Source organism: Nycticebus coucang, chromosome X (assembly GCF_027406575.1).
Source record: "Nycticebus coucang isolate mNycCou1 chromosome X, mNycCou1.pri, whole genome shotgun sequence".
NCBI classification, from domain to species: domain Eukaryota; kingdom Metazoa; phylum Chordata; class Mammalia; order Primates; family Lorisidae; genus Nycticebus; species Nycticebus coucang.
The window spans coordinates 55,192,477-55,207,653 of record NC_069804.1 but is presented as its reverse complement, the minus strand read 5'-3'; the positions used below and the strand labels follow the sequence as shown (position 1 = coordinate 55,207,653).

Here is a 15,177-nt window from a genome sequence, read left to right as displayed (position 1 = left end):
TTTATTCATATTTGATCAAAGGATTTACTTTACTCATTGTTGTATATTTTAATAATCTATTTATTTATCCCTCCACAGAACCACCCCCCATAGCAAGGAGATTTAGAGTAGGTTACAACTGGGGCCTGGAATCTGCAGTCTAAAGTGCCTTCTTCCCTCATTTTATGGCTTAGGTGGGGGTATGGTTTAGGCAGAACTTCTGTCTCTGCTGGAGAAGGAAGGAGGACCTACGCATGCCCATAAAAGTGGCCACATCCGGAAGGTTGATTGGCAGGCTGGAAAACAAAATTCTCCCAATAAAGGTACTTTTACCTCAATAGAAGGCTGGGAATTGGTAGGGAGTGTTATAGGGGTGGGCTTATTTGGATGGAGGACTTATTTGCAGGTTGCAGAGAGAAATGAGAGGAGTTCGCCTACACTGGACCATCTGCAGGGTCTGCAAGTGAGGAAAAGAGAAAGCATTGGCTGGATCCATATTCCCATTTTACAGACAACAATACTGACACTTATGGTACCTACTAATACAAAAGCCATAAGTACCAACAACGAACAGAATTGGCATGCATACCTTTAGGAGATACCTTTCCTTTTCTCCTCTGCCTTTTCATCAACCCCCTACAAAAACACACACACATATATACACACATACACACTTACCAGTGGGGGCTGCTGTATGTTTTTGCTGCCTTAAGGGGAAAGTGACGTAGGCATCATACCCAAAAAGGCATGTAGCGATTAGGCCCAGTACCTAGGGGCAGAGTGGGAGTGAGGGGGATTAGATTAGGTGGTCAGTCTACTTGGCCTCTTAGCTCTTTGTATTTGCCACTGCCAGCAAGCCCCACAGAAGGGCTAAGAGCCTGGATTCTAGCATACCCTCCTAATACCTCTGAACACAGGGCAGCTACACCATGGCCCTACATGTATGGGGCACAATTCACACTACATTTGAGACAAAAGGTCCTTTTTTTTTTTTTGCAGTTTTTGGCTGGGGCCGGGTTTGAACCCACCACCTCCAGTATATTAGGCTAGCACCCTACTCCTTTGAGCCACAGGTGCCACCTCTGAGACAAAAGTTCTACAAAATTCTAGTAGATGGTAGTCTAGTGTGTTGATAAAGGGGCCACCTGTTTGTACTTCCCACAAAGGTACTTGTGCTGGACAAGGGAAAGCCCTTCACAGCTAATGAAGATCTTTAGAGGCAAAACCTGGACCTGAGCAAAACTTTCCTGCAGGCCTTGAGGGCATGTCTGGCCTGCTGCAGGTCTCTCACTTTCTGCCAGGAGCACAGGCAGAAATGTGTTCCCTCCCCATCCTCAAACTCTTCTCTCTTTGATTTGGGCTGCCTCCATGGCCATTACCCCAGCGATGATTTTAGAGTGATTTCCTCTCTCAACAAGGACAACAATGGATGTGATCAGGTAGAGGATCGCCCCAATGAGGGTTCGGAAGAAATCCTGTGAGATAAAGAAGAGGAAAATCAGCATCCAGAGTTCCCTGGACAATACTACCCACCTGTTCCTCCCCAGCCTTGCCATTGTTCACCCCCGTCTCACACTCCAGGGCCAGTTGATGAGTGGTATCTTGGTGTTCAGGTCACACATGTAGATGACAAAGAAGACAGCAGCAAAGATCATTTCAATCACGGACAGGGAGGAGTACCCTGGTGTGGAGGCACTGAAGCAAATCAGAATCACCAGGCACAATATCTAAAAGGGTGACATAGGAAGGGGGGCCTCCATCAGCTCCCACGGCTGAGGAGATTGATTTAAATTGGAGGGTCTCAAACTCAGATGCCTACCAGGATTGGGAAAATAACACACAATAATAGCTACACTTTTGTGTGCTGTGTTCCAAATTCACTTAATCACCACAATAATCTAATGAATTGGGAACTACTATTATATCTTTTTTTTTAGAGACAGAGCCTCACCTTGTCACCCTCGGTAGAATGCTGTGGTGTAACAGCTCACAGCAACCTCCAGCTCTTGGGCTTAGGCGATTCTCTTGCTTCAGCCTCCCGAGTAGCTGGAACTACAGGCGCTGGCCACAATGCCTGGCTATTTTTTGTTGCAGTTTACCCTCCGTATATGCGTCCGGAGCCCTATTCCCTGAGCCACAGGTGCCACCCTATTTTTTTTTTTTTGAGACAGAGTCTCACTTTGTCACCTTCGGTAGAGTGCTGTGGTGTCATAGCTCACAGCAACCTCAAACTCCTGGGCTCAATCAATTCTCTTGTCTCAGCCTCCCAAGTAGCCGGGACTACAGGCACCCAGGACTACAGGCACCCAGGACAACGCATGGCTATCTTTCAGATCTCGCACTTGCTGAGATTGGTCTCGAACCTGTGAGTTCAAACAATCCACCTGCCCCGGCCTCCCAGAACGCTAGGATTACAGGCATGAGCCAACACGCGGCCCCCTCTCTCTCTTTTTTTCTTCTGAGACAGTCTCACTTTGTTACTCTCTGTAGAGTGCTGTCATGTCTTAGCTCACAGCAACCTCAAACTCTTGGGCTCAAGCAATTCTCTTGCCTCAGCCTCCCAAGTAGCTGGGACTAAAGGTGCCTACCACAACGCCTTGCTGTTTTTAGAGACGGAGTCTCGCTCTTGCTCAAGCTGGTCTTGAACGCCTGAGCTCAGGCAATCCACCAGCCTGAGCCTCTCAAAGTGCTAGGATTACAGGCATGAGCCACCGCGCCCAGCCTTAATATCTCTATTTTATAGATGGAAAACTTGAGACATAGAGAGGTGGGCGGCGCCTGTGGCTCAGTCGGTAAGGCGCCGGCCCCATATACTGAGGGTGGTGGGTTCAAACCCGGCCCCGGCCAAACTGCAACCAAAATATAGCTGGGCCTTGTGGCGGGCGCCTGTAGTCCCAGCTACTCGGGAGGCTGAGGCAAGAGAATCACTTGAGCCCAGGAGTTGGAGGCTGCTGTGAGCTGTGTGAGGCCACGGCACTCTACCGAGGGCCATAAAGTGAGACTCTGTCTCTACAAAAAAAAAAAAAAAAAAAAAGGCATAGAGAGGTTAAATGGCTTGCCTAGGGTCACCCTGCGAGCAAGGTGTGGAGTTGTGTTTCTCAGTTTCCTCCCTTTTACATTCTAGGATGTGGGCAGCCTCAGAGTGGCTCTGCCAGGTGTTTTGTGAGCATCGCTGGCGCCAGCTTCTTGGCCTTGAGGGGGTGGGACATGCAGTTCCCCGGGCAACTCCTTTGGGACACCGGAGGGGCAGGGCTTCGTTAAAGGCACCGCACTCCTTTTACAAGTGACTCAAAGGCGGCGCCAGCTTCGAGGTGGGGCGAGAAACCAAGACTCCTGAAAGGCTCAAAAAGCTAAGAACATTCCGCATGGCCCGAAAAGGGCGAGGAAGAACTGGGGAAGGGTGAGGCTTCCTACCCTGCGGGACTAACACATGGGCCCCACCCCATCAAGCCCCGCCCCTGGGCGCGCTGCCAGCCCGCCCGCCAGTACCCTGGCAGCGCCACGCCCTGCCACAGGAGGCCCCTACTTCCCACCCCCCGGACCACCTCCTTGAGCCCACTGATGCGTCCACGAAGGCTTCCCCAACGAAGCCCCCATATGCGTTATAGGCCTCGCCTTACCCCATGAGCCACCAGCTCTCCGACCACCCTCTCCAAACCCCACCGACTCACCCTGCGCCCCCACTTTCAGATGTCCACCAGAACACACCCACTGGCGCCCCCTGCCGAGTGCCCCAGCCACATGCCTGCCTCACCCTAGACTGTCCAGTTCCTCGTGGCCCAGCCACCCCATCCACTGCCTTTGCCCACCCGCCTGTCCCAATACACTCACAATCTCAGCCAACAGGAGAACCCCCTTTCGGGTGCGCGAGAAGTTGGTGCAGGCGGCCCAACAACCAGGGGCTGAGAGGCGCTCAGAATCCGCCATGGCATGGGTTAGGGTCCTTGCGGGCGCGGAGGATCTGCTCGCTTGCTCGCGGGTTCGAGGACGCTGCACACCCAGCCGTCTTGCCCGCTGTCTGGCCGGGAAGGGGGCCCCCGGGGCGAAGGAGGGAGTGAATCACCGCGCTGAGCAGAAGCGGGCGGGGCCGGAGGGGGCCGGGCCAGGTGGCTGCCGCCCCGGAAACCCCCTCGCCCCGCCCGCTGAGAATCCACCCAGCCTAGCGCGCAGACCCCAGGGCGCCCCATCTCCGGGGTGCTTGGCAACTCGGGTACCAGGCGCAGTAATGGAGAGACCCTTCGCCTTTTTGGAATACAGGAGTCTGGCTTTGGGAGGAATCTGACTTGGTTTCTTTAGCTGAGAAACTGCTTGGGCCATGATTAAACCCTAGCAGGGGTCCTCAAACTATGGCCCGCGGGCCATATGCGGCCGTGTGATTGTATTTGTTCCCGTTTTGTTTTGTTTTGTTTTACTTCAAAATAAGATATGTGCAGTGTGCCTAGGAATTTGTTCATAGTTTTTCTTTAAACTACAGTCCAGCCCTCCAACGGTCTGAGGGACAGTGAACTGGCCCCCTGTTTAAAAAGTTTGAGGACCCAGTAAAGCCTCAGGACCTGGTACGTTTCCAGAAATCCGAATATTTTGGATTTTAGAAAGTTTTCACCTTGCATATACTCTCAGCAGGGTTTGGGACTGCCGCGTTTAAAAAAAATAATAAAAGTCAACATTGCCTCAGGAAGAGATGTGAAAGTTCACAGTAAATGAATAAGTAAGAACTGAAAATTGTTCCTCATTAAGTCAGGTCAGATTTAGTAATCAAATGGTGCCAAACTTGTGGGGAAAATAGTCTGTTTCTAGAGCTTTAGGGGCTTCAGAATTTCGGATAAAGGATCACGGACTGTGAAATAAATTTTGTTTTGAGACAGAGTCTCATTTTGTCACCCTGGGTAGAGTGCCTGGCGTCATATCTCACAGCAACCTCAAACTCTTTGGCCTAAGCGATTCTCTTGCCTCAGCCTCCTGAGTAGCTGGGACCACAGGCGCCTGCCACAATGCCTGCCTATTTTTAGAGATGAGTTCTTGCTCTGGCTCAGGCTGGTGTTGAACCTATGAGCTCATGCGATCCACCCACCTTTGCCTCCCAGAGTGCTAGGATTACAAGCCTGAGCCACCACACCCACCCTGGAATAAATCTCTCAGCATTGATAACACCCTGCTGCAAATGCTGAGAGAGAGCAAGGCCTGATGAGCATGGAGCTGCTCGATACATGGGGCGGGCATTGTTTGTTAACAGGGAACCCAGGGAGCAAAGGTATCTCTCATTCTGTGCTCTGAAATCCCAAAGAAGTCCTGGCCCTAAATTTTAGGCCCCGGTTTTCTTGGTTCTAAGGGTAGGAGCCAGTCAGCCCTACATGAGGAATGGTGAAGTTTATTGCCAGGTACTTGGTAAAATGAAGGGGAGGGGATGGTTCCTGGGGTACAAGGCTAGGTGACAAAGCTGAAGACATTTGCAGAGTCTGTTATTTTGAGCAATACATTTCTTACAGTTCAGTCTTAATTTCTGAATCTGAGACTTACACCTGGTCACCTGGAATCAGGAGATAGGAAGTGCACTGAGGGACTCACTCTCCAGGCTGGATGTTGGTTTTATTTTCATTTCATTTAAGTTGGGGAGAACTGGAAGGCTAGGAAAGTTCAACTCAAGGGCTTGCCTTCTCTCCTCTTCTCAAACACAGGGTCCCTCAAAACTAAGGAAGTTCTGTCTTTCAGCCCTAGCTGCTGAAAGAGTGACTGAATAGTGGAGGGGATGAAACATGCTTCTCCAAGTGCTGAGCGTGTGCTTCCTGACTCTGTAAGGACATGCCTAAGTTTCTAAAACAGACTTAGACAAACTTCTAAGTTTGTCTTCTAAGACAAACTAGGTCCCACCTCACAGCATTTGTCCTTAATATTCCCACTGCTGTCAATGTCTTCCCCCAGCTCTTCATACCTCTGGCTTCTGGTCATTCATGACCCATCTCAAGTGTCATGTCTTCAAAGAGGACAGAAACCCACCATCATCTCCCCAAACATAACCTCATTTTGCTAGATTCATACCTCTTGGATCACTCTGAAATTATCTTTTTAAAATTAATTTTCTTGTCTTTCCTGTCTGGCATCCATCTACCCCATTACATCAGCTACACAAAGATATACATCTTTCTGTCCTGTTCTCCCAGCATTTGCACAGTACCTATCACAATGCAGGGTATATACAGCTGGGTCTATTTTTTTCTTTGGGGTAGAGTCTCATTCTATCATCTGGGCAAAGTGCCATGGCATCATAGCTCATGAGATCTTCTTGCCTTAGCCTCCCAAGTAGCTGGGATTACAGGCACCTGCCAAAACTCTTGGCTAATTTTTCTATTTTTAATAGAGATAGGGTCTTGCTCTTGCTCAGGCTGGTCTCAAACTCCTGAGCTCAGGGAATCCACATCTCTTGGCCTCTCAGAGTTCTAGGATTATAGGCATGAGACACCTCACCCAGCCTGCTTAGATTTAATTAATAATTGTCAACCAGCCTGGGCAACATAGGGAGACCATGTCTTTACAACAAAAATTAAAAATTAGCCAAGCATAGTGGCATAAACCTGTAATTCCAGCTACTTAAGAGGCTGAGGCAAGAGGATCATTTGAGCCCAAGAGTTTGAGGTTATAATGAGCTATGATCATGCTACTACACTCCAACCTAGGGAACAGAACTAGGCCCTGTCCCTCCTCCTCCACCCAAAATTGTGAAATTGGGTTGGGCACAGTGGCTCATGCCTGTAATCCTAGAACTTGGGAGTTCATGGCTGGTGTATTGCCTGAGCTCACAGGTTCAAGATCAACCTGAGCCAGAGTGAAACCTCATCTCTAACAAATAGCTGAGCATTGTGGTGGGCATCTGTAATCCCAGCTACTCCGGAGGCTTGAGCCCAAGAGTTGGAGGTTGCTGTGAGCTATGATGCCAGAGCACTCTACTGAGGGTGACAAAGTAAGATTCTGTCAAAAAAAAGAAAGAAAGAAAGAAAGAGGGCGGCGCCTGTGGCTCAGTAGGTAGGGCGCCGGCCCCATATACCGTGGGTGGCGGGTTCAAACCCGGCCCCGGCCAAACTGCAACCAAAAAATAGCCAGGCGTTGTGGCGGGCGCCTGTAGTCCCAGCTACTTGGGAGGCTGAGGTAAGAGAATCGCTTAAGCCCAGGAGTTGGAGGTTGCTGTAAGCTGTGTGAGGCCACGGCACTCTACGGAGGGCCATAAAGTGAGACTCTGTCTCTACAAAAATAAAAAATAAAAAGAAAGAAAGAAAGAAAAAAGAGAACAGAAGAAAAGAAAAAAGAAAAATAAAGAAATTAAGAGGACAGCCTTGTGTATCAGGTCTAGATCAAATCCTCCAAACCCACTCCCTCAAGCTATTTGTACTCTTGGGGCCTCACTTTCCTTCTCTGTGAAATAGACATATCAAGGTTGTTGAGTACATATGTAACTACTGTAGATGAAAGTAAGTATTGCAATAACGCCAGTAGGAGGGATAAGACTAAGCAAATGGTGGCTGGGGTTACTATTATTAGTCTCCTGGGTGTGACTGGGTTTATAGGACTGGGGCACTTGAGGCTTTTGCTGACTTCTATAGACCCACACCTCCACCAGGCTGAGTCAGGGATAGTTGGAAATCACGCTGGCACACTCCCTAACAATATCTACAGCACTAACCATTCAAGTGTTCACCTCTTCACTTCATAACTCCAATTCCCAGCTCTCTTTGCAGTTCCTCTCTTCTCTCCAAGCCACCCTGGACTCACACTCTGGTCCTTTAATTTCTCTCTTCTCTCCCCGCCCCCTCCCCATAGGAGTGAAAGTTGCCGGCTTCAGTCAGACCACAGCTTCCCTCCTTGGGAGGATGGGGCAGAGTGTTCAGGATGTGGTGACAGCAGAGGTGACTGGACGTTTCTGGCCTTTGCCAGTGTCTGCCTCGGGGCTACCCTGCTTGGAGCCCGCTGGCCATATTAGCCCCAGCTGTGGAGCTCTATTTCCAGGACAGAGGAAATTCTCGACCTTTCCTGGGATTGGGAACGCCCAGCGTGTGGCATGTACACACAAGCCCAGCTGCAGTTCCTCACCATCTATGGAAAAGGGGGGCGTGGCTGAAAAATTCTGACAACCTTTTATTGTTTGTTTTTAATACGCACAGCCCTTTTTAGCCTGGTCCGCCCAGAGGCGCCGACTCACACCTTCCCGGCTCCTCCCCAAAGGGGGCTCTAGGGCCCCAGCCAGTGCCTTGAGGGTGGCAGTCTACGTGCCAGCAAAAGCTAGCCGACTAGGCCGGAAGTGGGAGACCGCAGGCTCCTGGCGAAGGAAGCCACCCTGCTCCTAGCCTTGATATTCCAACGACGGCTGAGGATCTGGACGATTCTGAGTCAGGACTGTGGGTTATACCTGTGCACTCCTGCCACAATAACAGGCCCACCTCTGCACTCCCCATTGCCACGCACAATAATTACGTGTGAACCATTGCACATCCCCAAAGAGGTGAAATGAATGAATGGGAAACGCAGCAGGAGTTGGCGAAGAGAAAAGGCGAGGGTAGGAAGCATGGGCTTAGGATAGGCAGAAGTAAAGACCCAGCCGGAAGCATGAAAGAAACGGCTCGGTGGGGCGGCGCCTGTGGCTCAGTCGGTAAGGCGCCGGCCCCATATACCCAGGGTGGCGTGTTCAAACCCCACCCCGGCCAAACTGCAACCAAAAAATAGCCGGGCGTTGTGGTGGGCGCCTGTAGTCCCAGCTACTCGGGAGGCTGAGGCAAGAGAATCGCTTAAGCCCAGGAGTTGGAGGTTGCTGTGAGCTGTGTAAGGCCACGGCACTCTACCGAAGGCCATAAAGTGAGACTCTGTCTCTACAAAAAAAAAAAAAAAGAAAGAAAGAAACGGCTCGGCAAGAAGCTTGACTGCGGTTACAAGAAGAGGCACTCCTTGAAACCGGATCAAGCCACTCCCCTCCTTTACAGAGCGGACTGGGCAGCCCCACCCGACCTAGAGCACCTAGCAAGTCAAGACTGGATTGAACCATTTTAATACTTCCCTCGGCCAAACCAGAAGCGAAGGGCTGGCCGGTCTGGACGGCCCATACCACTGACATTTCGAGGGGAGTGCGATGCGGGGCCCAGCACACCAGATCTAGGTTGGGCGGCACCAACGCAGCACAGAGCGGTCTGATGTAGGCTCAGTGTCTCCGCCGTCCTGCTGCCGTCTCTTGAGCGAGCTGTACCGCCCCTAAGACCCCCAGGGCCCGCGAGAGACGTTCCTCGCTCGGCACCAGCCAGGGCCCTGGGGAACCTGGGATGCGGTCCTCAGGGTCCTCAGCGCGGGGCTCAGGACGGGGAACCAACCGGCCGCTGGCCACCTCCTCTGGACTAGGCTCCCGGGTATCCTGGGTCTTGCCAGTTGTCCAGGATTGAAGGTGCTGAACTGGGGAAGTGCTACTGCTGCCAGACCTCATTTTCTCTGGCCCCCCAGGATCTGGGCTGAGATCTGCAGGTGGTGGGACTGCAGGTTAGGTTGGGTGTCAATGTAGGGAACTGAAATCGGGGTGCTTAGCCCAAGGGTTGCAGGAGACAGACTCTGACTCTTAGAGAAACCTCCCTTCAAGGTCTGGAAGTGCCCCATTCAGGGACCAGCACCACCCCACATGACCCAGGATACCTCCTTCCTGAGACCAGAGACACAATGCACCCCCCCGTGCCCCCTCATCCAGAACATGCCCCTCAGAAATCAGTTCCCACAATCTCCATAGGAAATCTACCCTGGTCTTCATTTAGGAAGGACAAACTCCTTCCCCCTCCCATCAAAGACCCCCAAGTCTCCCCTCTCATTGACTCCCTTGACTTCCAAACCCTTTCTCTTATCCACTCTTTGTCTTTCAAAACTAGACCCCTTACCTTCCGGATGCCCATTGCATTTCCTCCTAGCTAAGACCCACTCTGCCTTCCCATCCCAGAACTAAGACTCATCCTTCTGAACACTTGCTTTTACCCCAGACCCTTTCCCTTCTATTCCCTCCCTGGACCAACAAAGCATCTCTCTGAAATTCTTACCCTTGGGACCAACCCTCTCAGCCCCCACTTTATTTCTATCTCAGGGCCCTGTGCCCCTCCCTGCCCCACTTTTGAGAATACCTTGACTCCCCACAGAGACTATCAAACCCTTCCCATCCAGAATCTCAGTCTCTCTATTGTGCCAAATTATTCTCCTCACTGACCCCTTTTCCCTGTGAAACCCACCATCTCCTTTCGAGAATCTTCCCACCCCTTCAGTCTTGCCAGGATGGGTCTCCATAGGCCGGCTGAGCACCAGGTGGAGCTGGGGGCCTCCAGCGCGGATCTTCTTCACGACCTGGGCGTGAGTGAGGCCCTGTGTTGACTCTCCATTAATGTGGAGCACTAGGTCACCGACCTGCCAGAGTCCGAGGGAGTGGTATTGTAGGAAGGGAAAACGGAGAGCACCCCCACAGAGGCAGGGATAGCACCTACCAATGGAAGGTGCCTTAAGGCTCACCTGCAAACGACCGCAGCGTTGTGCCGGCCCGTCCTTAAGCAGTCCGCGCACAGCCAGCGGAGCATCCCCACAGACATCCCAGCCGCCACTTAAAGTGAGACCAAAGCCTGCAGAACCGCGGACCAGCTCTACACAGAATTGACCAGTGGTCCGGGGCGGCTTCGAAGCACAACGTGCCTCAGTATGGGTCACTCCCAGCGGTTGAGTACACATACCCAAAGTTTCCGACCGACGATGCTAGAGTAAGGACAGGGATGTACAGAGACTGCCAGCCCTGAGGCAGGCAGACTCGAATAAAAGGATGAGGTAGTACCTGTGCCTGGTGATCCACAGTAGTGGGGTGAGGCAGACGACTGTCTGTGACCTCTATGTCTGCAGAGTTCAGCACACTAACACCTGGGAGGAAACAGGCAGAGAAGATTGGGGGGGGCACGCTAACATTCTAGTCTCATTTACATGCCTCACTTGTACAACATGAGTACAAATTAGCCCACGGTTTATTTACCTAGACACTACTTGTTCAAATTATCTTACAGGCTCAGCCTACTTAAATAACTGTTTAACCCTTCCTCCTTAACAAAAAGTCCTGGGCCCAAACATTTGAATAATCCTACAGTCCTTCTTAACTCCCACTAATAACACGCAGAAACCACCCCCTCAAACAATAGCTGGAGGTCCACCCTGGAGGGTACTGCTCCAGATTTTGTCAAACCCTCTCTGATCAGCCTCTTAACCCTCAGCTCCTGCCTCACATTTCAAGCCCCGCCCCCTTGCCTAGCTTTCCAGGTCCGCCCCTTTGCTAAGTACCTGCCCCCAGCACTCTCAAGACCCCGCCCCCTCAGAAATGACGTCGGAAGCTCCATTGCTCAGAATTTAAAAATCCAGCCCTGCACTCTTAACTAATTTGACACTCGATACTCCAAGGATTCACTACGATACTCCAAGGCCTCCTCCTTTCGAAGCCCCCTCAGAGCCCCGCCCTCCCATAGCACACCCACTCGGCCCCACCCAGGGGAATAGCTAAGAACCCGGGGCCTGCCACCCCTGAACCCACCTCCACACCAACCCCGCCCCCGTCACGCACCCTCCTTGGGACGCAGGCGCAATGTGGCGCCGGCCCTGCGCACCAGCGCCGCCACGTCGGCCGCAGCTCGGGCCGCCAGGGGGCGCGCGTCCAGCCGCGCCAGGAGCTGACGGGCGCTGGGGCCCGCTGGCAGGAGAGGGTGGCGGCCTGCGCGGGAGAGGGGGACACGTCAACATCCACCCTGAGACTCGGCGAACCTCCATTCTTCCAGGCGTCCGAAGGCAAGACCTAGAAATGCTCCTCAAGATACCTTGACACCCCCAGCCGCTCCCTCGATGGTCCTGGAGGTCGCCACTGTCCCTCTCCTCTCCCGCGACCCCCGACCGTCGTGGGAATGCCCGTGGACCCCCGCCTGCCTCCACGATGTCCCCGGAGATAGCTAGTTGACTCCAGTAGTCCTGGACACCTCCGAACACACTATGATTTTTTTCCTGGAGGTCTCCGACTGCCCCCTAATAACCTCAGACTCCAAAGTCTTCTCCCACGATATGTCCAGGCACCCAGACTCTTCCAGATATCCCGAAAGAGCACAGCCTGACCTACCCCGTAGCTCCAGGGACCCCAATTCCCCCTTCAGATATCCTAGGCAACCCTTGCTAACCCCTGAATTCCCTCAGAGGCCCGGTTTCCCCACATGGCCCACGTGCCTCCAGATTCTCCCTCCACGGATCCCCAGGGGCCCCTAGCTGCCACCCCGCGGCCCCCCATCACTACAGACCCTGAGTGCCCAAGTGTCCCCAGTGACCACGGGCAGACCCCTCCCCGCACATTTCCTCGGGTCTGGTGCTTGGGTCTTTCGCTCGGGTGTGAGTGCTGGCACAGGTGTGAGTGTGGGTAGGGGACCTTGAGCCCAGCCCGGTCGCTGGTTCCCTACTCGCTGTCACCGCCGCTTAGGCGCCAAAGCTGCTCTGTTTACCACCTGTCAGAAGGAAAAGGTGAGGAGCACACAGGCGGGGCGACGGTGGCAGGGGACGCGCCCTCTCCCTCCCCATGCCCGCGTACCTCCTCTGCTCCCCCTAGGGTCCGTGGCGTCCCCTGCGCGCGGCTCCATGGCCAGTGGTCCGCCCAGTGGACGCACGGCCTCCAGTGGCGCCTTTTAAGCGCTGGAACGCACTCGCCTGGCGGCCCGCCCAGGCCTGGAGGCTGAGGCCGGCAGGTCCTGTGTTTGGCGTCCGGACCCGAGCGGTGACCTACCTGGCGGCCGGCAAGGAGGCCTAGCTATGGGAGGCAGCTGGAGCTCTGGGTCTCCCTCTGCCTCAGGCTCTGTCTTGGTTAACTGAGGACTCTAACTTGGCTCCTCTTTCCATCCAGAGGATGTTATTGTTGCATGCATAGGAAGGGAAGAGGAGATCCAGAGAAGTTAGGGCACCATCTGAGTTCCGACAACTAAACACAAGAACGCGAAACTAGAGCCCAAGTTTACCAGGGAATCCTGAAATCGTCACCAGAGCTTTGCACGCAATTGGCACTCAGTAAATTTGCAGTGAATGTTTGCCTACAGCGGTGGTTGTGAGAGGCAGCTGGAGCACTGGGCCTCCTTAACCCTTACGCTCCTTTACTTGTATTAACTAAGGATTCTGGTTATAATTTAAGTCCCACCATACCAATGTTGTGGAAAGTACGGAGGAAATAGAAGGTTTTTCTTTTCTTTCTTTCTTTTTTTTTTTTTTTTTTCCGAGGCAGGGTTTCACTTTGTCACCTTGGGTGGAGTGCCATAGCATCATAGCTCACAGCAACCTCAAACTCCTGGCCTCAGCCTCCCAAGTAGCTGGGGCTACAGGAGCCCTCCACAACGCCCAGCTATGTTTTAAAGATGAGGTCTGGATCTTGCTCAGGCTGGTCTTGAACTGGTGAGATCAAGCAATCCACCCCCCTCGGTCTCCCTGAGTGCTAGGATTATAGGTGTGAGACACTTTGCCCATTGGAGATGGAATTTTAATATTCTGCTGGTGGAAATGCAAAAAGATATAGCAACTGTAGCAAACAGTTTGGTAGTGTCTAGAAAGTTAAACAAACATATATTATCCAGCCTTCCACTCCTGAGTATTTACCAAAAATATAGCCTACATCTGGCTCGGCGCTTGTAGCTCAAGCCGCTAAGGCGCCAGCCACATACACCAGAGCTGGCAGGTTCGAATCCAGCCTGGGCCTGCCAAACAACAATGACAACTACAACCAAAGAATGGCTAGACCTTGTGGCGGGTGCCTGTAATCCCAGCTACTTGGGAGGCTGAGGCAAGAGAATTGCTTAAGCCCAAGAGTTGGAGGTTGCTGTGATCTGTGCTGCCGCAGAACTCTACACAGGGTGACAGCTTGAGGCTCTGTCTAAAAAAAAAAAAAAATATATATATATATATATATGCCTACATCTACATAAAGACTTGTATTACAAATGTTCATAGCAGTTTTATTTCTTGTCTTAGTCATCTCAGACTGCCATAACAAAATATCATAGACTGGATGGCTTAAAATAATTTCCCACAGATCTGGAACCTGTTAATGAAGGTGCTAGCGAATTTGGTGAGGACGCTTCCTGGCTTGCCTTATGGCTGTGTCTTCGTATGGAGTTAAGGGAATGAAGGGAGAGTGAAGGAGACAGAGAAGGACACACAGAGAGGGACAGAGATCTCTCCTTATAAGGCCACAGTCCTATTTGATTAGGGCCTCACCTTTATGATCTCATTTAATTAACTACTAAAGAACCTATCTATAGATTTAGTCACATTGGCAGTTAGGGCTTTAACCTAAATTTGGAGGTGGACACAATTCAGTCCATAGAATTTTTTAATAACCCAAACTGGAAAGAACCCAAATCACCATCAGTACATAAATGGATCAACAAACTGGTCCATTCAGACAGTAGAATACAACTCAGCAATAAAAAGAAATGAATGGCTTGGCATGGTGGCTCATTCCTGTAATAGCTGCACTTTGGGAGGCTGTGGTGGGAGTATCAAGTGAGGCCAGGATTTGAGACCAGTCTGAGTAACATAGTGAGACTCCCCCATCTCTACAAAAAAAATTTTTTTGAGACAGAGTCTCAAGCTGTAGCCCTGGGTAGAGTGCCGTGGCGTCATCATAGCTCATAGCAACTTCTAACTCTTGGGCTCAAGCGATCCTCTTGCCTCAGTTTTTCTATTTTTAGTAGAGACGAGGTCTTGCTTTTGCTCAGGCTGGTCTTGAACTCGTGAGCTCAAGCAGTCCACCTGCCTTGGCCTCCCAGAATGCTAGGATTACAAGCACAAGCCACTGTGCCCATCTCAGCTAATTTTTTTTTTTTTTTGGCCGGGGCTGGGTTTGAACCCGCCACCTCCGGCATATGGGACCGGCGCCCTACTCACTGAGCCACAGGCGCCACCCAGCTAATTTTTTAAATAAAAAAATTTGTAGCCAGGCTCACACCCGTAATCCTAGCACTCTGGGAGGTGAGGAGAGTGGATTATTTGAGCTCATGAGTTCGAGACCAGCCTGAGCAAAAGCAAGACCCCATATCTATATATATATTTTTTTTTTGAGACAGAGCCTCAAGCTGTTGCCCTGGATAGAGTGCCGTGGCATCACAGTTCACAGCAACCTCCAACTCGTGGGCTCAAGCGATTCTCCTG

The 15,177-nt window shown here is 51.7% G+C and overlaps 2 protein-coding genes across 3 annotated transcripts; both read right to left on the bottom strand.

Annotated features, from left to right (window-relative positions):
• Nucleotides 1-42: 42 nt before the first annotated feature.
• PLP2 (proteolipid protein 2) lies at nt 43-4,066 on the bottom strand. Its single transcript, XM_053580838.1, has 5 exons — nt 3,811-4,066; nt 1,554-1,706; nt 1,359-1,454; nt 658-748; nt 43-436 (listed from the first exon to the last, which is right to left on the bottom strand). The coding sequence occupies exons 1-5, from the start codon at nt 3,904-3,906 to the stop codon at nt 414-416; spliced, it is 459 nt and encodes a 152-aa protein (XP_053436813.1). The 5' UTR covers nt 3,907-4,066; the 3' UTR covers nt 43-413.
• Nucleotides 4,067-4,213: 147 nt separating this feature from the next.
• Nucleotides 4,214-12,916, bottom strand: MAGIX (MAGI family member, X-linked). 2 transcript variants are annotated; one of them, XM_053580834.1, is made up of 6 exons: nt 12,575-12,916; nt 11,573-11,719; nt 10,802-10,884; nt 10,489-10,725; nt 10,215-10,386; nt 4,214-9,480 (listed from the first exon to the last, which is right to left on the bottom strand). In XM_053580834.1, exons 1-6 carry the CDS (start codon nt 12,621-12,623, stop codon nt 9,158-9,160), a joined length of 1,011 nt encoding a protein of 336 aa, XP_053436809.1. In that variant the 5' UTR covers nt 12,624-12,916; the 3' UTR covers nt 4,214-9,157. The 2 variants fall into 2 exon arrangements, with proteins under 2 accessions (XP_053436809.1, XP_053436810.1); XM_053580835.1 differs by having other exon boundaries at nt 4,214-9,465; nt 12,575-12,912.
• Nucleotides 12,917-15,177: the final 2,261 nt, after the last annotated feature.